Source organism: Rhea pennata, chromosome 9 (genome assembly GCF_028389875.1).
Source record: "Rhea pennata isolate bPtePen1 chromosome 9, bPtePen1.pri, whole genome shotgun sequence".
In the NCBI taxonomy this organism is placed as follows: domain Eukaryota; kingdom Metazoa; phylum Chordata; class Aves; order Rheiformes; family Rheidae; genus Rhea; species Rhea pennata.
This window is the reverse complement of record NC_084671.1, coordinates 12,403,321-12,426,334: the sequence shown is the minus strand read 5'-3', so window position 1 is coordinate 12,426,334 and position 23,014 is coordinate 12,403,321. Positions and strand designations below refer to the sequence as shown.

The 23,014-nt window shown below is 49.1% G+C and overlaps 2 protein-coding genes across 2 annotated transcripts; both read left to right on the top strand.

The window, feature by feature from the left end:
* The first annotated feature begins 6,916 nt into the window (after window positions 1-6,916).
* On the top strand, window positions 6,917-8,233 carry SST (somatostatin). The gene is made up of 2 exons (XM_062583141.1): window positions 6,917-7,054; window positions 7,975-8,233. The coding sequence occupies exons 1-2, from the start codon at window positions 6,917-6,919 to the stop codon at window positions 8,185-8,187; spliced, it is 351 nt and encodes a 116-aa protein (XP_062439125.1). The 3' UTR covers window positions 8,188-8,233.
* Window positions 8,234-15,077: 6,844 nt separating this feature from the next.
* Window positions 15,078-19,277, top strand: LOC134144260 (cytoskeleton-associated protein 5-like). The gene has a single exon (XM_062583045.1). The coding sequence runs from the start codon at window positions 15,078-15,080 to the stop codon at window positions 19,275-19,277; it is 4,200 nt and encodes a 1,399-aa protein (XP_062439029.1).
* Window positions 19,278-23,014: the final 3,737 nt, after the last annotated feature.

The following is a 23,014-nucleotide window of genomic DNA, read 5'->3' as shown; positions in this document are numbered from 1 at the left end:
GGGGCTGAACAGGGCATTGGAGCATCAGCAGCAATGCTCTGAAGCACCCTGGCCCAGCTCTTGCTGCACTTACCAACTTATTGTCTAGTTCCTTGGCCAGCTTTGGTGCTGAAAAACTTGCACTGAGCAAAAATTATGCTATTGAAAATAAGGGAGGTTGAAATGTAAGTATCATAGCTCTGACTTTCCAGTTGCCATTAATGGCACAGATGGACTCGATGATACTGTTCGCACGTCGTTTATTTTGGCAGCTTTGCGGGACTATTTACCCAAGTTTTGCACAACTTGGTTCACACCGCCCTTGTTTCTAGTAAGCCGGAGATAACCAGGAATCCGTGGAAATGCTGGATGGGGATTTCGGGTTCAGGTCCCGCCGGGCGCCGCAGCGCTCGGCACCGGCTCGCGGCACCGGCTCGCCGGCCGCCGTGCTGGGAGCCGGGAGGAGCTGCGGAGGGTCCGTTGTATTCTGCTGGGTTTCCACGAGAGGGCAGGCGAGGCTGCAGTTTCAGCAAGGAGCTCCTGTGCTCTGGAAATACCAGGCCATGCTTCATTTTAAACATTTAATCATTAGTACTCAAACACGCACACGTGTAATTCTATTCCTGGCTCTACTTTGCCATATGTTTTTAGACCTTAGTTAGATTTAAAAAAATCAGAAAAAAAAGTAACTTAACTGGGGACATCTGTTTTTCTTGGAGATCCAAGGAAGAGAGGTCAAAACCCCAGCAAACTGGAAGCAAGTTTGCAGACAAAAGGTAGCTGCTTGCCTGCAGCTGGTCCCCAGACCCAGCTTGTCCCCCAGCATGGAGCCACTGTGGAGAAAGATTGACTGCAGCAAGGGATGACTGGGAGCATCCTGAGGACCATTGTGCTCCTGCAGGCTGCTGTCTGTGGGATCCCCATCTGTGGGACGCACACCTGCTATTTTAGGGAGTTGGACCCAGGTGTGCAGAGTCACCTGGAGCCTCCCATCCTGGCCTCTCTGAGCAGAGGCCAGTGTCACAGCTGGAAGGAAGGGGATCCTGAGCACTTGCTGTGGAGATGGCATTTATAGAGGAAAGTTGAGAAGGAGAGAGAAAATGGACCGCTGTATTATTCCATAACTTTGTGTACTCACCTATCTGTATCCATCACATCTTGCCTTATGCTTCTAACGCCTTATACCATGGGCCCACATCTGTTCATACAGCCCCCAAAACAGCCCCATTCATGACTCCTACTAGTCATGCAAACAGGTAAATGCACTAGTACTTTCCTAGTTCGTCTTGCTCACTTCCAATTCTGCGCATGGATGTGCTCATCTTTCCCATGTCTGACTTCAAGGGGGCTGTTTTCAATACTACAGATGCCTTGGCTGCATCCTAGGAGGCTGAGTGTGGGAATATATCCCAGAAACAACAGTAAATGAAATCCTGATCACAGCTGAGGCTCTTGGACATAGACCTAGGAGATATTAGGTAGCAGAATACCTTAGGTGTGAATCCAAGCAGTGTGGCTCCCCTCCTTTCCAGTCACTTTGCTACATGCAGTAGAAAAGCTAGGAGACTGTAATTAAGGGAAAGTCTAAGACTTTGGGATTTGTGCCTGTTATACTAGAGAAACAGCACTTTATCCAGAAACCTCTCATCATAAAACACCCCCTGGAGCACCCAAACAGACACATCAGCTTTTTGAGTGAGGCTGGCCCTTCCCCAGGCAAAAAGTGGTGAGGTCTGTGACACTTGCAGCCTCCACAAGGAAATCACAGACAGTGCACGTGGACAGAGAGGACATGGAACACTATGGCCAGGAGTTGGGCCAGAATATTTTTATCATAAATGGTGTGCAGCCAAGCAATGAGGAGATGTGATCTCAACTTATACACACACTCAGACACAAGGGCATTTTATTTTGGTGGTATTTGTTAAAGATCCTCTTTTTCTCATGGGACAGTATATGTTGATAAGCTGCAAGAGAGTTTCTTTACCAGGCTACGCTGATCTTTGTTTCAGAAAGCAGAAAGGGGCCTGTGGCATGCTACAGAGCTGTGTCTGTCCCTGATGTCTTGCACAGGACTGTTGTAATTCTTCACGCCTTCCCAAAACCACTGTTTGCTGCATAGCCCATCCCATGGAGACACCTGTCATTCAAAAGGAGTTTCTCTCCCTTATTTAGCTCTTGTTTCTCACTATCATTCAGGCATGACCAATTGCACTCCTATACTCATCTGTATCTCCAGGGGCAGCACCAGCCCTCCGCAAGCAGGAAGCTGCTCTGTTATGTTTGCAGCAAGCTGCAAGAGATCTGGGGCTTTGGTGAGTTTCCTTGCCATCCTTCAGAGCAGGCTGGGCTTCCAGAGACAGGGGTCTCCCGCAGGTGAGGGATTTCATGGCCCCAGCTCTCAGACTGTAGCTCAACACTACGAGGTGACTGTGTGCTGCAGGGTAAGAAGAACTTTTTTCACTGCTTGCAAGGCAGTGATATGTAGCTGAGAGAGTCTAGAGAGCATTTTGTAGGTGATAGCTTAGGAGATGAGATGTAAAGAGAGCCAGCCTTGTGGCCACGGTGACAGCAGAGGGCATGCTTCGCCAGTGCAGTGCTGCGTGTGCAGGCTGCACGCTCAGTCCTCTGGACTGCCTGACTGCTCGGATTTGTGGAACAAGTTGTGAACCTGGGAGTAAGGAAGCAGTCACAGGAATTCAATGCAACTCAATTGTTTGCAAAGCCTCATGCCCCGCAGCACTGCAGCAGAAAGAAAGAACAGAGTCATCGTCACCACAGCTGAAGGGATGATGGATTTATCTGGCTGGAGAATGAACTGAAAAAGGTCCAGAACATGCTGGTCCCAAAGAGGACCTGGGGGAAAGGGGTTGGTAAATGGATCTGCACCTTCCTCACCCCTTACTGGCTGAGCTGCAGTCATAGGGAAGTCGGTACTCTAGCACATACCCATACTTAGCACATACCCCTTCCGAGGGAGTCCTCATTGGAAGAAAGTCTGAAGTCTGAAGAGGTATGGGGTAGATGAACTCTCTTTCTCCTTTCTTCCACTACTTGCTGCCTTCAGCTCAGCACAAGATGATTTTCTAATCCAAAGTGCATGTTTTCATCTTCAGTTAAGTTGTATTTTTCCTTTAGGTCTTTTTTTTGAAATGAAATGTCAAAATTTTTCAACTGGAGAATATCAGAGTGATTCTCTCAAATTCTACCTGAAGGCACCAAGAATTTTGATTTGATTGTCTCAACATTTTGTTCAGGAATGATGTTTAGATCTAATAGGACCCAAGTTTCTCTCATTTAGAACAGATCAAGACATGTCTAAAGAACTTTCCCATCAGACCCTGGCTCTAGTCCTGCCTCCACCAGTGACACAATCTCAGGCTAATTCCAGGAAGAGAAAATGGCCAGCAGGTAAGTTAGAGCTTTCCTGAGGCTGCCCTCATTCAGGGACCAAGTCACCTCCTGACAGGGTACAGGACCAGACAGTAGCAAACAAATATGCCTTTTCTTTTCTCAGGTTAACATCTGGAGTTCAACGGGCCAAATCCAGGGCATTTCCTTGTGCTGATATTTTTCCAACTGCTAGAAGGCATCAGCACAATTCCTCCAGCCTCTCCTAGGTGGAGGTGGGAGCAGGGGCACAGCCGCTCAGCTCCAGAGCCTGGTAGAGTCACAGCCAACTTGGACTTTCAAATTTGTCACCATGTGACTGGAAGGGTAGCCAGGGACACCATCAAAATCAGGCATCCCCAACAGGTCTGCAGGTCTTCACTTGACTGGGACTAACCTGTAGGGACTACATACTTCTCCAACAGGAAGGACATTGCTCCTAGCCCAAAGCCCTGTGGGATATTACTGCTCTCCAGGCAAAGTTCTTAGCACTACCAGGCAGCCAGGAAAGATTGACAAGGTAGGGTTGGGGTGAATGGACACTGAAATCAAAGCCAAGTGGTGAGTGAGGACAAGGACCACCAAGGAACAGATTTGGGCTGAAAGCCTTTTGCGGGGCTGAACTACGCAGACAGAGGTGCTGTGGGTAACAGGGGCACAGAGCAGTCTGGCTTTGGGCAGGATATCAAGAATGGTCTCTCAAACCCCTCTGCAAGCTGAAGTCTGAGATCTCATCCATTTTACACCAGTATGACCATATCAGCATCCTGGAAACAACTGTGCTGGCCAGCCCAGATACCACCCATCTCAGATTAGCTGATCTCTACACCCCTGCAAAACCCTGTGCAATGTCTCTGAGTCCAGCTGGCCCCACACAAAGCTGGAAGGAAGCAGAGGATGGGGAAGCTGTCAAAACGGTTAATTCCTGCACTGTGCCAACTCCTGCAGCTCCTAGGTCTATACTGGTTTGTGTAACAGACCTGCTGGTGCTGAAACAGAGCACTGCTGTCCTTCCCTCCCATGAAGCAGCTTGAGTCTGCACTCCAGTCTGCAACCTTTTGCTATAACTTGGGAAAAAATAGACAGTGAGCTGATCCTACTACAAATCAGTGCAGAACTGCTGCAGCTTAAGGAGCTGGTAACCATTCCTCCCCAGCTAGAAGTGATGGGTGATCCTCATGCCTCCTTCGCTGTGGGGTGGCAAGCTGAAAGGCAAAAGGATGCAGGGCTAGCAAGTCACCTGGTGTGTGAAGTAGCAGGGGCAGTTGGTAATGACTTTTAGCAGCCATGGGAGAGTTTGAAATAACCCAGTGCTGTTCCCTATTTCCATCTCTGATCCATCTCAATATGGCACCTGGATGGGCTCCTCTGCCGTGAGATATGGGAGAAGCTGTCTGGGAGCTGAAGCTCTGACAAAACTGGCCCAAACAAGCATTGCAGTGAGGGCACAGTTGATGTGTGCTGTGCCAAGGATGAAGGCCTGGGAGCTACAAAACCAAGCCTTTTCTAATGCAGGCAAACTAGGGGAGCCCAGCTTGCTGCTACTGGCACAGCTGGGAGGAGCAGGGAAATTACTACTGCTACTGGGAGAAATCACCCCTAGAAAATCCTTCTTGAAGGCTGCAGTGGACAGCCTGGCCCTGCAGGGCTTCAGCATAGCAAGGGAGAGGAAAAGAGCAGGGTAGATTTGCTGCCCTGGCATCTGCTGCCATTTGTCATGCCCAGGATTGCCTTTGCTCCTTTGGAAGGAGGGAGATGCTGGTAAAGCCCCTAGCACAGGGATACAGTGGAGAGAGCAGGGGCTCAGAGTCAGTACTCTTGGAGCAGTCTGCTCTTCTTGGGTCCAAGTCACTCCTTTTGGCTTTGGCAGGAGACTGTGTCCTGTGTCAGGGGCCTGAAACAAGGGAATATATCTCAACAGCGAGCAAGGGCTGATTTTTCTCTACTAGCTCCTGCCAGAGTGTGACCAGTGAGTCCCAGGAATGCAGGGCTTGGTCCTGCCCAGGTCAAGCAGCTGGTGAGACTGTGAGAAGGCTGGCTGTGAAAGCAGTCCAAGTCAATGAGCCCCACAAGGCTTCCTGGGCAAAAGAGGAAGGTTGCAGATATCCATACAGAGGAAAGAGAGGCATGCTCTTTGGAGGGCAGTGCCCAAAGGTCTGTCTGGTCTCCTAGCCAGTGGCCAGCACCAATTGCTCTTGCTGGACTCTGAAGTAGAACAGGAATGTCTTGATATGTGCTCCACGTGCCCAACCTCAGCAAATCCAGTCAGTAGCATTAAGGTCTGGGGGGCTTGGGAGCAGGGAGACTGGTTAATTGAATATGAACTGAAAATATAATTTTGGAGATTTCTGGAGAGCCTTGTACTGTACTTGGGTCCTTGCCTGTGCTGTAGTAACCCCCACAAGCTTTTGACTCCCTCCCCCTCCCCCCCCTCCCGGGAACTAGGAAGAGAGAAAACCAGACACTCCCTTGTCTGGATGGTGGTAGAGACCTTTCCCTGCACAGTCTGCACTGCCCCTGCCATCTGCCAAGATGGTTGGGAGATGGCTGGAGAGGTGAAGCCTTCAGGGCAGCAGGGGCTTGCAGCATCTTTCCCCGGGGGGCATCAGCTGATCCATGGAGACAGGCTGCGAGGCTGGGGGATCTTTGTTATCCCATCAGACCTGACGCATCCCCAGATCTAATGCCCACAGGGCCTCTGTAGGGGCAAAGGGTGTCATGTGCCCTGCAGGCTCAGCTGGGAGCCTGCAAGCCTGACTGAGGCATCTGTTTGGCACTACCTTCCTGAGCAGCAAAGATATCGCAGAGCCGGACACTCTCCAGCCAGGCTGTGGGCTGCAGGTGGAGCTGCCCCAATGGCAGTGGCAGAGCTGGCCTGGGTGGTCTGGGCAAGGGCTGGTGCCCAAGAGCCCTGCAGGGGCCCAAGAGGCAGAACAGATCAAGGGCAACTCAACTGCCCTCACTCCCTGCTAGACTAGGTAGCCAATGCCCCCTCAAGAGGATCTTTGGGGGCCGTTTGCAGTTTTTTGGATTCTGCAAACATTTCTTACCCGACAGGGTGGGCTGCCCAGGCAGAGGTCGGTGCTTTGGCACTGGAGCCCCTGGGGACCCAGCCCTCCAGGAAGGAGGCACACTGAGCAATCAGACTGCCGGTGAGGGCTGCGCACAGCCAGGACTCCCCCGTCACCGCTTGCGGCTGGGGATGGGGACGGGGACGGGGACGGGGGGGCGGAGAGCAGGGTCGGGGACCAGCCACCCCCCACCCCACCCCTGCGGGGGCGGCAATTCAAAGCCGGGGGGCTCCTGGGGGGCACCGTGGGCGCCGGGCCGGCCCCTCGGCTGAGCGGAGCATCCCCGGCCCCGGGCAGGGACCCACCCCCCGGCGGCGCGGGGCGAGGGGGGCGCCCCCGCCTTGACGTCAGGAGAAGGGTTTATAAAGGCGGCCGGGCGGCCCGGAGATCCCCAACGCCGGAGCCGGAGCCGGAGCCGCCGCGGAGCCGCCAGCGCCTCCCCGCCGCCGCCTCTCCGCGCCCGACCCGCCGGCGAGATGCTGTCGTGCCGCCTCCAGTGCGCCCTGGCCCTGCTCTCCCTAGCCTTGGCCCTCGGCACCGTCTCGGCCGCCCCCTCGGACCCCCGGCTCCGGCAGTTCCTGCAGAAGTCCCTGGCTGCCGCGGCCGGGAAGCAGGTGAGAGCCCCGCGACGGGGCGGGCTGCGGGCGCCCCGAGCCTGGCACTTCCCGGGCACCCCGCCGGAGACCCCGGCACAGCCACTGCAGACCCCCCAGCTCCCCGCTGCAGACCCTAGCTCCCTGCCGGACTCTGGTTCCCGGCTGCAGGCACTGCTCCCTGCTGTGGCTAAGTCGGCACCGAGCTGCTGGGCAGGGAGCCGAACCGTGCGGGCTGGAGGCAGGCAGGGACCCCCCGACCCGGCTCGGTGCTGGAGGGACCAAGGAGCAGCCAGGGCGGGGGTGAAGGGCAGAGCCTGGTGGAGCTCCAGGGGATTCTCCACAGCGCTGAATCAAGGCAGCTGCTGAGGGGAGGTGGGGAGGGTCTTGGGCCATGGCAAGGGGGCAGCCAGGGCTGGGAGGGATAAAAGGAAAAACAGCCCCCAGGGAAAGGGTCCCCCCCAGCTCAGCCTGACTTGTGAGCACAGGGACCTGCACTCGCTTCCCCCTTAAATGGCTTTCCCAAAGACCTGCCTCGTGTCACATCAGCAGCAAGGTTCAGCCTCACGGCATCCTTGCTGAGGCCAGCGCAGTGAGCAGGACCAGGGGGCAAGGAAGAGGAGGCAGGGTGGTGCATGAGTGAATTATTTCCCTGCCACGGCCAGGACATTGGTTTCTTTGAAAAGCCAGGTAGATGTCAGTGCACGGTAGAGGTGCTTTGTGATCTTCTACAGCTTATTTTGGAGGCACAGCTGCTGTATAACAGCTGTCATTCTGAACCGTGTTTGGAAAGATATGACTTCCCTCTTCTTTGAGAGCTGTGTGTTTCTCTAATCTTGGCACAAAGGTGTTTTAGAGGGATGCAGCACTGGGTCCCCTAAAGTCAAAGGCTAACTGTGCTCTCTCTTTTCCTCTTCATCTTTCTTTTTCTTTTCCCAAAGGAACTGGCCAAGTACTTTTTGGCAGAACTGCTCTCAGAACCAAGCCAGACAGAAAATGAAGCTCTGGAGTCTGAGGACTTGTCCCGAGGCGCTGAGCAGGACGAAGTGAGACTGGAGCTCGAGCGTTCAGCGAACTCAAACCCTGCTTTGGCTCCCCGGGAACGCAAAGCAGGCTGCAAGAACTTCTTCTGGAAAACATTCACATCCTGTTAGCTTTTGAAACCCACCTTTCCTCCCCATTCATTCCTGCCTTCCTCCTAGTCCCCAACCCTGAGCAGAACCTTCACCACAAGAGGCGAAGACTGTAAATACACAATCCATGGTTATGGTGAAATTAAACAAGGAAAATTTGAGTTTGATTTCAAAGTGTTTTAATAAAACTTTCTGTTCCAATTGTACACGATTTGCTTGAGTTGTGATTTCTGACTAGTTCTTTAATGACACGCACTCTGCAACTCTCTCAGATGTACTATTTTTAATTCTTTGTTGCAATAAAGTTTATGTTTCAAATGGTGATGCTGAGAGTTGTCAGTCACTGAGAAAACCTACGTCACTTGGTCACTTCTTTGAAATGCCTCTCTTTGAAATGCCACCCATCTCTGGGCAGCAACAGCAAACAGCTGTGCAGCCTCCGTACACATGCACACACATGCACATACAGTATCTCTTAAAGTGAAGGTTTTTTTGCTGGGATTTTCCCAAGGGATCTAGAGGCACAGTGGTATGTTAAACATAAAATGCTCATAACTGTGGTTGAGTCAAACCCACAATGTTGGTGCTTCTGTCCTCCTTTCAGTCTAGAGGATTTACCCACATCACTAGAGACAATGTTATAAATCACAGCTGTGTACTATGAGTAACAGAGAAGCCAAAAAGGGTTCGTGGTACAAGTTTACTCCACATTACATTATGCACTCCACAGCTACAAACTCTAAAAATGTTTTCTCTCATAACATATTTTAGTCATGTAACATCCCTGACAAACTCTGCTTCTAAAACTCTTTCAGAAGGTTTTCCTTTGTCCTACCATGCAGGGGGGAGGTTTTGCATCCCTGTAGAGTCAGGCTGTTAAACCCATATCCGTTGACCTCTATCCACCAAGTAAACTGGCTACAGCACCTTTCCTACACACTATATTATCATTAACGTCAACACTGGAAGGGCAGGAGATGGCATCAGTCAAAAGAGATGCTTTTCTCAATGGAAAAGAAATTCTTCAACTTTTCCGGAAAGTCTCTTTCTAGCCATGCCAGTTTGTGGCTCACATAATCACGAGCAAGACAGAGATGTACAGTATGATCCTGCATGCGAGACAAATGTCATTTTGATGAGAATTCATCCTTAGGGAGTAAACCTAACGAATATTTTGTGTGGATCCCTTGTTGCTGGGATGGTGTCGCAGTGGCACCAGTGAAGAAATCCAAGCCTTGCCATGCTCACTTGCAGCAGGACTCAGCTGGGCTGAGCCAAACAGCAGCAGGCAAAGGCTGCAGGGGATGTGTGTGGGGAGGGGAGCTGCTGGCACCAGCATCACTGAGCACTAGAGGCAGAACCGGGGTTGACCTCTCCTACTGGAGCAGAGCACCCTCAACAGCTGCCTGTGCCTCAGCAGGGCTGGGGGCTCCCAATTCCACCTGGCCACTGCTGGGGAAGATGAGACTTCCTGCACAGGCAGAAGCTTTGCTGTAACATGATCCTGCTCCTCCCCAGCTCTCTCCTGTTGGCTCTGCTGGATCCTGCAGGGTGGGTTCTGGCCAGGCAGCTCAGCAATGCATGGGGACAAGACTTGGGACAGAGGTTCTTCTTGCCTCTTCACTCTACCTTGTGGAAGGAAAGATGTCATGAGCCACGGGTTGTTCCAGGAGCATCAGTTCCCCACTCGGTCATGAGTGAGCATTAAGGTCAGTGATAACTTTCAGCAGGGGCCACTGCAGGTGCTGGACCTGACCCCGCCAGATTTTCTCCCCTGCAGGATCTACAGCAAAGAGGAAATCAGAGCCTCATGGTAGCTCCTAGGACCCACCTTTCCTCCCATCCTTGCAAGAAGAGTAGAGCAGAGCTAGGGCCTCCCGGGGTGATCTGGGGAGATGCACTCAGCACCCAGGTCTGTCCCTGAACTTCCCGTCCCCTATGTGTGGTGGGATTAACAGCACTACCTTTCTTCCCAGAGCTGGACACATTGCAGACTGGGAGATCCCAGAGATCTTAGAGAAAGGCATGGTGATTTTCTCAGCTGTATGGGGGTCAGGGGAAGACATTCATGATGGCTGGTGCTTTGGGCACACTTTTTACACCCTTGACAGTACGGAGGCAGACTCTTTGAGTGGAGAGGAGCAGTCCTAGAGGTTCCCTGGAGCTTCCAGGAAAACCAGCTGATTCTTCAGTGCTGAAACAGCTGTAAGACAGGAGCAGGAGGAGCTGAAAGGAGATGGAGGTGCCAAGGGCTGAAGTATTCTTATGCACTGAGTCCTATGCACTTGCATGGGATATAAATAGGCTGCTACTTGCCTGAGGTTCTCCCTCTTGGTCATTATGTTCTAATAGTGCTTTGAGGGGAGTTAAACCTGCCAATTGTTGGAGTGAATCCCATCATATATAGGAATGCAGAACACCCTCCAGCACAAGCAGGAACTAAATACAGAGTGATTCACACGCTCTAACACCAGCTTGCTTCAGGAACGCAGCTGGCATCACGACACAGCAGCGTCTGCAAAGCTTAATGAAGATATATTGGTGGAGGTAAAAGTGAATGTCTTCAGTTCAGAGGCAAAAATACAAACCTGCTGCTTCAGCCAACTCTGGGGCTCCTGGAGGATGGGGAGACAGCTTCCAGGGAATTAAGGTACAGAATCACCATGTATAAGTGCATTGCAGCAGCCCCAGCCATCCCTGGTGCTGGTAGCTGTCCAAACACGGTGGAAGAGACAGTCTTGCCCTGCAGAGCTAAGAAGACTAGAAAGACAAAGCAAGATGTATTGCTTCTCTTTGATAGATAGGAATTGTGCACTAAAAAGATTAAATAGCTATATTTGATCCCTGACTACACAACCACAAAACTGAGCCGCTGTACAGTGTCATGGACCAGGAGGACTTCTGCTAAGTGAGATCAAATCCAGGATGAGAGCCTGTAAGTATGGGTCAGCTCTCATGAGTCAGAGCTGCCACAGTGTAGTAGTGCAGTTTTCAAGTGAGGTTTTTGAGTGAGATTTCTGCATTGGCCTGGCTGAGCATTTACTGAATGGGAGAGGGGGTAGTTAGGGGGTGTGATGTACAGGCAGAACTGATTCATCTCTTCTGTTGCACTTGGTGTCACTGGCAGACCCAGATCAATCCCTGCTCCAGCAAGTATCCTCAGCCCAGTGATTCATCTGAGACAGTGCAGGGAAATGTCTGTGAGGAACCCCATAAAAGGTCTTGAAAATGCTGAGCAAACGGTTGCATTTAATGAAAATTGGAAAAAAAATGTATAAGGCCTGGAAAATTCCCTAGTGGGAAATCAGTGACAATTTCAGCCCTCCCCAGAAGTAAATCCTCCTAGCAGTGACACCAGGGAAGGTCATTCATCCTAGGAAACAGGTCAGTCTTTTATTATTTTATTTATTTTTTTAACACGAAACCTAAACAGGTTGAAATGGTCATTGTTACGGCCCATAAGAAATACTTCTTGGGTCTACATTTCATAGCCTGGGTTCACTCTGGCATCACATTTCTGCTTTTGGTTGTACCTCTCAGCTGAGATCTGCTGTCTTCAGTGTATATGTGGTGACTCACCTACTTCCCATCACAGCCCTGCAATGGAAAGGCCGAGTGGGAGCTGCCGTTCCAAGCAGCCGGGGAAGGATTGCTGCTGTCAGACACTCACAGTGGGGCACTGACCCTAAGTCCATCGCATCCTTGTGCATGCTGCACTCACTAACTGCTTTCTTTGACAATAGTGCTTTTGTGGTTATACTTCCCCGTGAACTTCCAGGAATCCCCCTGGGCTTGTTTTAGCTATTTCTACAGCCACCACAAGAAAGGAAACCTCAGAATCAGCCCTGTCTCATTTCCATATCCAGGAGCACAGATCCTAAGCTGGAGCACAGCTGGATATTTCCAGTCTCCAAAAGGCTCTGCTCAGAACAGACATATCCCATTGCTTTGCTGTCTCATTACCAAGCACAGTGCTGAATGGGGCTCTCAGACAATCCTGGAGCGGGCTGCTCTGAAAAAAGCAAGAGCCTGGACTTGGATCCTCAAGCCTGACTATCTTGCACCATAAGAGGCTCCATGCTGTCTTTGCATTTATTCTGCCTTTGTAGCTCCTAGCAAGCATTAGAACCAATTCACCATTGCTCTAATCTGCAGCTGCCAGGAGCATCTCGGACTCACAGGGCTCTGCTTTCACCACAAGAATCTTCTTCCCTTTGATCCTGTCAAATTCCCAGCACCTCTGAGGAGGACTGGAGTAATCTCTATTCCCCCTATATGGGTTGGTATCAGGGATTTGGAAAGAAGCACTTACTGCTGCAACCAAGCCCTAATTCCCTGAACACAAAGCAGCAGGATGTTTATTGACCAGGGTGAAAGCTATACCTAGGCAATAAAAGTTATTATGATAAAGGAACAGTCTGTACTTTCCTTCTCTCTGACTACCTTCTGATTCTTTGACAGCTTCTCACCAAAATAATGTAAGAAAACTACTCTACACTGAGCATTTTCTTCTCCTTCGTCTTTGTTTTATTAGTGAATGATTTGGTACTTTTTGTCAACACCTAATTACATACTCTAGAATAACTGTTTGGCCAGATGCTGTGAGTACCTCATAAGACTTTTTGGATCCATACCTCAGGAGATTTACCCTATAAATGACTTAAAGAATGCAAAATATTAACAGGATCTCAAAAAAACCAACCAAGTTCATTTCTTCTTTATACAGATAGAAAAAAAAAAGGCTAGTTTGTGCCATGAACTAAGATTTCCAATATCCCCTGGCAAAGAAATTCACATAAGTGGAACTGAAAGTCATTCAGCTGACAAAAAGTTTCACGAAGACCCTCCATATCTCCTGTGGAAAGATTCTATGAGAGAGAACAAAAAGATGCACTCAGAAGCAGAGTTTGTTCATCACCTGTGTTCCCTGTAGGAGCAGGGAGGCAGAGATGTGGTGCTGCGCACACCTTCAGAGCATCCCTCCTGATGCCTTTGCTCCCCACGTCGTCCTCATTTGCAGCCCACGGTCTACCATGTTCCTGTGCCCTAAGGAAGAAAACTCTCCCTGTATCGAGACCTGTTGCATCAACAAAACTATCCCTGGAGATGAGTCGAGAGATGCCCCCAGGCCTCCGTTGCTCCTACCTCAACCCTCGTTAGGCAGGTCCCCCTCGGGGCTGAGCAGAAGTCAGTAAATCTCACACTCCAGTAATAAGCATGGTGCTGCTGTGCCCCTGAGGCAGAGGGTTTTCTGCCCAGCTCCCTTATACAGTGCTAGCTCTGTGTTCTGCCTCCAAGGAAACTCTGTCCTTTTGCGCAGGACTGGGGTTTAAGGCAGAAATGGATGCTGAGACTCTTGGAAACGAGCTGTCATATCTGTGAGGCTTTTTTGTAAACTTTCACTGCTGCCTCTTTTCTTTCCTATTTTACTTCTTATGCTCATCACTGCCTCCGATTCTTCCCAGAGGCTCAAATACAATATTTATTTGTAAAATAAATATTATATTTGTTGCTCTGTTCCCCATCTCCTGTTGCTGAAAGGGTGCAATGTGGGAGGACTCCCTGTTGAGGACACACTGAAGAACGGGGTGCACTGTAGCCAGCAGAGAGAGCCAAAGAGCACAGATTGTCCTATTAACGGCCTCTACCCCTGTCTATAAGAGCAGCCACACAGAAAGGGTCTCCTCTGTGCCAGGGACTGTACAGACCCCTGACTACACCCCAGCACAGAGAGCGGGGCTGGAGGCAGAACTTCTGCAAATAGGAGCTTTCCCTGGAGCAGCAGTTTTGGGGGCCAGAGTTGTGAGAGGAAGCAGGCAATGCTGCTGCACTGACAAAGATTCCACCCCCCCACCCCCAAATTAAGGGAAATTTTCATTTCTAAATGCCGTTTCCCATGTCAAATTTGTCAATTTTTATAGGTTAAAAGAATGTTAAATAACATGAAAGTAAGTGAACTGTTTTATCTAGGATTAAACCCAGTGATTTTTATTCTTGTGATAACCTTTGAAAAATCGGTTCCGTCTGAATCTTTTTTCCCATGGTAATTTTGTTGTTGTTGTTCAGCCACCAAAACAACTCCTTATTCACTTAGTTTTTCCAAAACCTCACAGTCTAATCAGGAATGGTGGGGGCAGAGGGAAGAAGGAAGAGCCCATTTAAAGGATCAGGGAACAGGACAGCCCATCACAGTCACACTCGGACACAATGCGTGGCAGTCACTGTTTTCTGGAAGCTGAAGTTCTGAGCTGCAGGGAGATTGCCCTGCCAAAGAGTTGTGTTATGCTTAACAAAATTGGCATGACTGATGAATACAAGTTGTCCATGCCTGACTCTCCGGACAGTGAGAGCTTGGAGCTAGGCTGAGGGCTGCAGCCCAATCCAGGCACTCCCAGACTGATTAGTACATCACAAGGCAGCATCTTACACAGCTAGAATAAACAACCCACTGAAGGCAATGACAGTGGGATGCGATGCTGCGCTGATATCTCGTGCTCCTGGCTGCAAGGAACAGCTCCCTCTTGCAGTCTCAGTTCCGAGTGGCCAGGGTGTGCAAAGCAGCACTTTCCCCTGAACACCAGTGGGCCTCATTCTCCAGGAGATGGGCCCCAACAGCAATGGGAAACCTTCTGCCACCATATGTAGTTGCTGTAGGTCCCCAGCATGGTGTCAGCAGGCTGGCACTGAGGTCACAATGGCCAGTGGGTGCCACATCCTGGCCTGCACATCACACACCCTGCCAAGAGGGGCCCAAAGCTGCTGCCCCAGCACTTCCATCTCCACCACATGCTGTGGGGGAAAGAACACCCAATGATACCCTCTTGCTTCTGATTTAAGTCCTTGGAAGGAAGGCTGATCATCCCCAGAAGGATAGAGACCAACAGCAAATAAGAAAGTTGGGCCCAAGCATCATGTCTGAACTGGAGCTCTCAGCAGAAGAGTGTGCGGAAAAAGCAGCAGCTGTTCTGCCTGAAACCTGCATGCAGCATTTGGAAAGCAGTGACTGGAAAGAGCGCATTTCCAGTATGGAGACTCTTCAGAAGACTGTTAGAGAGATGAGCAAAAGCAAGATACCCTGCCAAGCCCTGGTGAGATTGCTATCACAGAGAAGAAAGGAGACAAAGCTCCAAGTAGTACAGAAGAAACTTCACACTATCACCTTGCTAGCCCAGAAAGGGAACTTTTCCAGAACATCTGCTCAAATTGTCCTGGAAAATGTGGTAGAAACGGTGGGAGATGTGTTATGCAGCAACAATGCAAAAGAAGCCTTGACAGCTATAGCAGAAGCATGTTCATTACCTTGGACTGCAAAGAGAGCTATGTCATTGGCTTTCTCACAGAATAACTACAGGACTCAGTCCATGATCTTGAACTGGATGGCAAATGCAATTATGGAGTTTGGCTTTGTTGGGATGGAGGTTAAAATGCTGATCAGTACCCTGAAGATTGCTCTTGCTGCTATTCACCCAGATGTGCGAACATCAGCCATCACCCTGCTGGGGGTTATTTATCTGTACATGGGAGACTCATTGAGAGCACTGGTAGAGAATGAAGACTTGCCTCTTCTTCCCCAGATAAACGCTGAGCTGGAGAAGGTACGTGGGCAGATCCCACCAATTCCCTGTCGTGCAAATCCCACACCATGCCTGGATGATAGGACCCAGGAGGTCCCAGGGGATCACAGAAGGACTGAGGTCATAGACATTCGTGACAGGATCACATCAGAGCTGGTATCAAAGCTGCAAGAAAAGAACTGGGAGGTGCAAAAGGAAGGCCTGGAAGAGGTTGCAGACATCCTTGAGGATGCCAGATTCATCCAGCCAAACATAGGAGAGCTTCCAAAAGCTCTGAGGACTTGTCTCTGTGACTCCAATCCCACTCTGGTACAGCTGGCCCTGAGGGTCCTCCAGCAATTATTCACAGCCATAGGCTCCAACATCAAACAACACACGAAAGACTTGGGCTTTCCCCTCATTACTCTGTTTAGGGAGAGTAAAAGCAGCATGAGAGCTGCTGCCCTGGCTGCTGTGAACACCTGGGCTGCACAGACCAATATATTGGAGTGCCTGGACAGAGAGGACATTTCAGAGGATCTAGGGAAGGAACTGATTTTCCAGAAGCAAGAGCTGGTGCAGTGGCTGGCTGAACAACTGCCCACCCTCCAGTCAGCTCCCTCAGACCTGCTTCAGTGTGTGCCTCACCTCTACTCCTGCTTGCAGGACAGCAATGAGTATGTGCAGACTGCCTCACAGGCAGCCTTGCCTTTCTTCTTAATGCACCTTGGTTTTGAGAAGATGGCTGAAGTCACTAGCCAGCTGAAGGCAGCTGCAAAGGACCATGTACTTGCGATACTGGAGAATATCAATGCTAGTCCATCAACCAAACCTTCTGCTCCTGCTCCTGTTAAATCACTTTCCAGACAACCTGGAGTCACCACTGGAGCTACCTTTCCCTCTGTCCTAACCACACCACCTGCAGGACAAACCTTCTCTTCACAAACACCAGTTAAAGAGTCAGTACCCAAAAGCAGTGAAGAGGAGAAGCAGGGTCCCAAAGAGCCTGAGTCAGGAGGAGTAGTCCTGAAAGACAAGGATATAGCTGAGGGGAAAGCACAAATGAAGTCCACTCTGAAGGATGGTGACAGTAAACTGGAACCCATCTTCATCATTATCCCCAGGGGGAAAGAGCAGAGAATGAAGGATGAAAAAGGCAGCAAAATACTAAAGTGGAACTTCACTGCTCCTAGCAACAGGTATGTCGAGCAGCTGAAAGCTCAGATGAGTAACTGTGTGTCCAATAACCTTCAGGTAGAAATGTTTCACTCCAGCTTCCCACACCACATCAAAGCCTTGTCCATAATGGCTAGGCATTTAGAGAAGGAGAAGGAAGGAGTCATCAGCTGCTTGGATCTGATCCTAAAATGGCTCACCCTGCGTTTCTTTGACACCAACACATGGGTGCTTACAAAGAGCTTGGAGTACCTTGATTTGCTGCTAACCTTGCTGAGTCAAGAGAAGTATCAGTTGATGGAGAGTGAGGCCTCTTACTTATTTCCATATCTGATCATGAAGATGGGAGAGTCAAAAGAAGCTGTCCTCAAATTGGTGCACACTGTCCTGAAGAGGATATGCCTGGTCTATCCAGCCAGCAAGGTGTTTGGCTTCCTCATGGAAGGGGTCAAGTCCAAGAATGCTAAGCAACAGGCAGGATGCCTGGAGCAGGTGGGTTATCTCATTGAAGTTTATGGCCTAAATATATGTGAGTCCAGCCCTGACAAAGCCTTAAAGAGGATAGCTGCCTTTTTGAAAGATGACAACAGTTCTGTTTGCAGTGCTGCCTTAAACATTATGGTTTTAGTTTGCAAAACTCATGGGGAAGCTATGTTCAGAATGGTTGGGAATCTTCCTGAAAAACATATGAAGATGCTAGGACAAATCGCAGAACAGACATCCACTAAGCCAGCAGTCTCTCCAGCACAGCATCTCTGTGAAAAATCTCAGCAGGCTTCAACCACAAGATCTGAAATCACTTATCAGCAGGCAGGAGATGCACCCTCAAAGCTTGAACTGACCTGCTCTCAAGGAGGAAATGTGGATACTGTGGACGTGACTCCACAGACGCTGCCACCAGATCTAGATCAGCATGAGAGCAGGCTGGTCACCAAAAAATCCAATCGCTTTAAACTGAAGAATATCATTCATCTAGACACCATCCCCGAATATCAGACCCTGCCCATCTCCTCAGACACTGATAACACATGCCATAACATCGTCTTAACCATTAATTCCCTTATTTGTCACATTAGCAGTGGTGACACTGACACCAGCATCCAGGCAATGGTAAAAATTGAGCAGATCCTGAGAGGGAATGACAAAGTAGAGACCATGTCTGGACATATTAACGAGTTCCTTGAAGCAACCATCGAGCAACTCAAGTTTATCCACCAGCAAAAGGAAGCAAAGGAGAAAATGGAAAAGGACCAAGTCATTCTGCTGTGTAGCTGCATCATCCAGGCCATGATGTCTCTCTTCCAGGAGGAGAGACTGGCCCAGGAGGCTTCTATTGAGGTGCTTAAGGATGTAATACACAATCTCATTACCTTAATGCTACACTCCCTGGTGGGGGATCTGGAGGAAGATCAGAAGTTCATACAGTCCATTAATCTCCTCTTGAAGAGGATTTTGGAAAAATCTGACCAAACAAGGATCTTTCGCACCTTGCTCAAGCTGCTCCAAGACAACCTGACCACTGAGGGCAGCACAGACAAGTTCTCTGATCTACTGGCCAAGTGCCTGTGGAGGACTACACGACTTCTCCCAGGCACCATCAGTACCATCAACCTGGACGAAATCCTACTGGACATCCACATACTCATGAAGGCTCTCTCGGACGAGAAAATGAGGCAGTATACAAACAAACTCCCACTGCGGGCTCTGAAAACTCTGCTGCACACTTTGTGCAAGCTGAAAGGCATGGGGATCCTGGATCATCTCACCCTGATTGAGGACACAGCTGAGTCTGAGGTAGAAGCCTACCTACGAAAGGCAATCAGACCTATTGCCAAGCAAGTTGCAAACAAAACAACTGTAGGGGCATGGAAGGAGGTTCCCCAGGCAACCTCAGAGTTTGAAAAGGACAAAGCAGATGATGTTTTGGAGGGCATCTTCCAGAAGATTTGCTCCAAGGAAAGCTCAAGGGAAGGTCTAGAGGAGTTGTATGAATATAAGAAAAAATGCCCTGAGGCAAAGTTGGAGCCTTTCCTAGGAAACCTCTCCCTCTTCTTGCAGAGTTATGTGAAGCAAGGCCTGGCCATCATCCAGGCAGAGCAAGACACCAGACAGCACATTTCTCCTCCTCCCTCAGGGGTATCCCCTCATATGGAAGGATCTCCCCCTGGACCACCAGTGACCCTGGGAGGGACCACAAATGAGGAGGAGGTGACACCATCATGCCACTTGGATGCCACATTCGACAGGCAGCAGCAACATGAGCTTGAGAAAATGATGGTTCACAATAGACCCTCTGCCAGCCAGCTCCCCTTGGAGGACGAGGAAGTCATACCTCTTTCTCCCTTCCAAAGTTGCACAACAGCAAGATCCTTAAGGACATGAACCACGAGCAGAAATAGCACCAGAACTAGGAGCCAAGCTGCTGGGTATTTTATCACTGGCCTCCTTATCACACTCCTCAACAGGCAGATGAAACGAACGGCTAAAAAATAAAGAAACAACTCTATCATGAGTATCAGGTGGGTTATCAGTGAAATGGCATATTGGGACCTGCATCCACAAGACTTGCAGATCCCAAGAGCTGGTCCAAAATGTTGGTTGATCACTCTGTTGCTGTTGTTCTGAACAGCCAAGAGGGGGGCAAGGTAGCACTGGGGAAGAAATACTTGGACAAGGAGCATTAAAAGCATGTGCACCCCTAGAAAAATGTCCCTCAAGCTAAGATCTGGGCTCCTCTGGTGAGCAAGTAGAGCCTGACCTGCTCCCGAAGGGTGCAGCCTAAATAGAACAGAGGATTGTTACACTTTCCAAACCAAAGAGGAGACGGGTCAGGAGAGATGCAATCCAAGTAAAGGGGAGAGTGTTGCCCGGGATGCCTGCACATTGCATCCACTTACATGTCCATCTGCACTCATTGCAGCCCTCTTTCTGCGGGAATGCCCACATTCTTTCCTTAAATAGCAGTGAAGAGCAGGGCAGGCAGGGGCCTAGGAGATGCACAATAGCACATACAAGACACGGCTTTTCCAGTGACAGAAGAGTTGTTTCCCATCATTTCTGTCATGCATATACTGTTCTGCCTCTTTCCTGGGAACAGCTATAGAATTGCTTGTTTCCAGAGTTCAAGATCTTCATGATCACATGTCTCAGCGCAGCATAGCTTTTTAGGCTTTAAAAAAGTAGGGTGGTGGAGATAGAGGACTTGGGGCAATGTTGAACCTTCCCCCCCCCTCCCCCCCCCAGTGCGAAAGGGCACAAAACAGTACAGGGGAGCTGACTGCCCAGGTGACTCTGCAAGGGTCCTTCCAGCACAGACTTTTCTAGCAATCAAGCCATTCAGGGCCAACAGTGTAGCAGACAAACAGTGCTCTGGCTCCTATCTGAGAGCTGCCTGAAGACACTAGGATTTTCAAACAGCATTTCTGCATTTCTACAATGAAGGCAGTTTTTATGAGGCTACCAAAGGCAAAGGCTGCAATAGGAAATTCATTAGAGAAAGTGCTTTGTACCAATTTCTGTTTTCTTAGGTAAAATCAATAAGACAGAGAATTTCAAACCCACTTAGGTTTGTCAAACTAAAGGAGTTTAAGAAAGTAGAGTTGCTGTGGATGTCCACAGAATGCCAATGCATTATCCCAAGCACATCTCTTTAACTTTGCCCAAGGAGCACTCTGATTTCTCATGTGAAATCGCTTTGATTTATGTCCCCTGCTTTGTGTCTTGTGTAATAGTAAGCACTTAAATGATGCTCACTAAATTACAAGCCTTATTTACTAATGGATAAATCAACCAATTACAAAATATTTCCGATGTTTCAGATTCAGGCAGAGCGAGTCAACTGCCTGATGAACATGGCAAACTTGTATTTTTAATTAAAAAAGAAAAGCCTTGGCCACCCCCTTGCCTACCCCATTCACACACCATGCTGCAGCCGGAAGACAATGGCAGAATCCTATTCTGTAACACTAAATGCCTGATCCATTCCTTGAGTGTTCAAGAAACTGTAGAAAACACGGGAAGGCCAAGTGTTTGAAAGCCTTACAGTATGTGCCAGGCAGGCAGAATATTTGCCATGATGCATCACGCTAACAGAGTGCCTCAGGGCCCTTGTCAGCAGTAAGAAGCCTCCTGCAGTGGATGCTTCACAAAGCCAGAGCAAGTGATAATCCCTGTCCTACAGATATTGCTAATGACAGGAGATAACTACATCAGCAAAGATACCCCAGGGTCCTGTAAGAGCAAGCTACCTCTTGAATATTCTTAGCGTATTCTCACCTGTGCCCATCCATGCAACCACTGAGCAACGATTGAGAGTGCCCTGAACATCAGACTATGATCTACAAGGTATTCTTGCTTTCACCTCCTTGCCCTGTCAAAGAATGGTATGCAGTGGGTTACCTCACTCTCATTTTGGCTTTTACTCAATGCTCACATTGGTCTGAACTTTGTCAAGAACAAGCGAAAGGCCTAGAAATGTGCTTTGTGCTCAGATGTGTACTGGTGAGGCTTATGATAGCCTGTGTCCTAGAAGAACGAAGTAAGGACCAGGTAAGAAACTGCAGAAGAAACAGAGTGGGTAGGAATCAATGTTCCCCCCTCCTATCTGTTAGAAAACCAGTCCTCTAAGCCATTTGTCCTCCCCTACAGCCCTGGGGAAGAGCAAAGAGCAAAAGAGCAGTGGGCCAGGAGAAGAAGAGAGAGAGTGAGCTGCACAGATATCTTCAGGGAAAGCTGACCTGGTACCTTCTGCTCTTTCCTGATTCAGGTCAAACTCCCTCTTCTGTTGCTGGAATCATGACCAAACTGCAGACTCAAGAGATAGTAGGGTCAGAAAGATCAAAGAATTATAAATAAATACACTAAAAACAAATCAGTTAGATAAAAACATTAGACAGAGCCACACTAATTAAAAATATAATAATCTAGATAGTGGACATTTATTTTAAAAGGTGCAATTACAGCTTTTAATCATCTTGGTTTAAATTAACAGTAGCAGTGAAGTGGCTGTGTTCCTTGTAATAAACTGATATTAGAAAGCCAGTTCAGTGATCTCTCCCTCTCTCTGACTAATTCTCTCTCCTCTCATCGTAAAATAACCTTTTGGTGTCTTTTTCTTGTGGAGTCTTGAAGATGAAGACACAATATTGGAGCTAAATTAAATCTCCTTCATATATTTCTCTTCTTTCAAGCTGTAAAAATTGCTGGTATCAGTCATTCAGTCTGATGCTGACGCAACCACACTCAAGGAGAACATCTGGGGGCCCCAAGAGTCATTATAGGGAAAATAAAATCCTATATTACAATCAGTCAGCAATTAAAAGGCAGGATGCAGGAGGGTCAATTCTGCCAGATGCTGAGCTGGCGTAGCAGTGAAATCAAGTGATAGACTTGTGATCTGCTGGGGCTCTTTTGTCCTTCTCTGGGTGAGATAAGAGGAGGCCAGAAAGTTTCTGAATCCTCTGCCTGGCACAAATAGTTTTGGAAGTAGCTTATATTAAGTCAGGTCAAAGGCGTCACCAGTTTAGTACTTGCTCACAGCCAGAGAGGCAGGTTTGTGGAGCTGCAGTGCTGATCCTTTCTTGGCCTGAGAGGACCAGGAATTACATGATCAACAGCAAAGCATAGTTTGCAAGCTGAAGCCCCATCTTAGGAGCGGGCTCAATTCAGGCACTGGCAAGTTAGAGACATGACTCAGGGGTAGGTATGAAAGCTGTCCATACTGTGTGTGGTTCTGACTTAGCAAAATGGCAGGTCTTACCTGCCTGGGCAATTATCATGATTTTTTTTTTTTCCAATTAAACCTGTTATTCCTACATATGCACCTACATTTGCCCTAGAAAAGTATCTTTCCTACAGAAGAGACCAGGATATAGGCACAAAGACATTGACAAGTGCTCAAACAATGATTGGCCTGCAGAGATTCACAGATATCTTACAGGAAAAGCTACTGGAGGCATAGATTTCCAGGTATGGCGGTGCCAAGGTGGACTTGAACCAGCAGCCAAGGAGAAGCAGGTCTTCACTGGCTGCAAAAGCTCTGCTGGTCTGCAGTCTCTCATCTCCACCAGCCAGTAATGCAGTTGTCTGCAATGCCAGTGCCTGTGTTCTGTCCCTTTGAC

Bases quoted from the DNA above. Each gene is read 5' to 3' on its own strand.
- SST (XM_062583141.1), top strand. From the start codon at position 6,917: ATGCTGTCGTGCCGCCTCCAGTGCGCCCTGGCCCTGCTCTCCCTAGCC. The intron at 7,055-7,974 runs GTGAGAGCCCCG...CTTTTCCCAAAG, and splicing joins CTGCCGCGGCCGGGAAGCAG to GAACTGGCCAAGTACTTTTT.
- LOC134144260 (XM_062583045.1), top strand. From the start codon at position 15,078: ATGTCTGAACTGGAGCTCTCAGCAGAAGAGTGTGCGGAAAAAGCAGCA.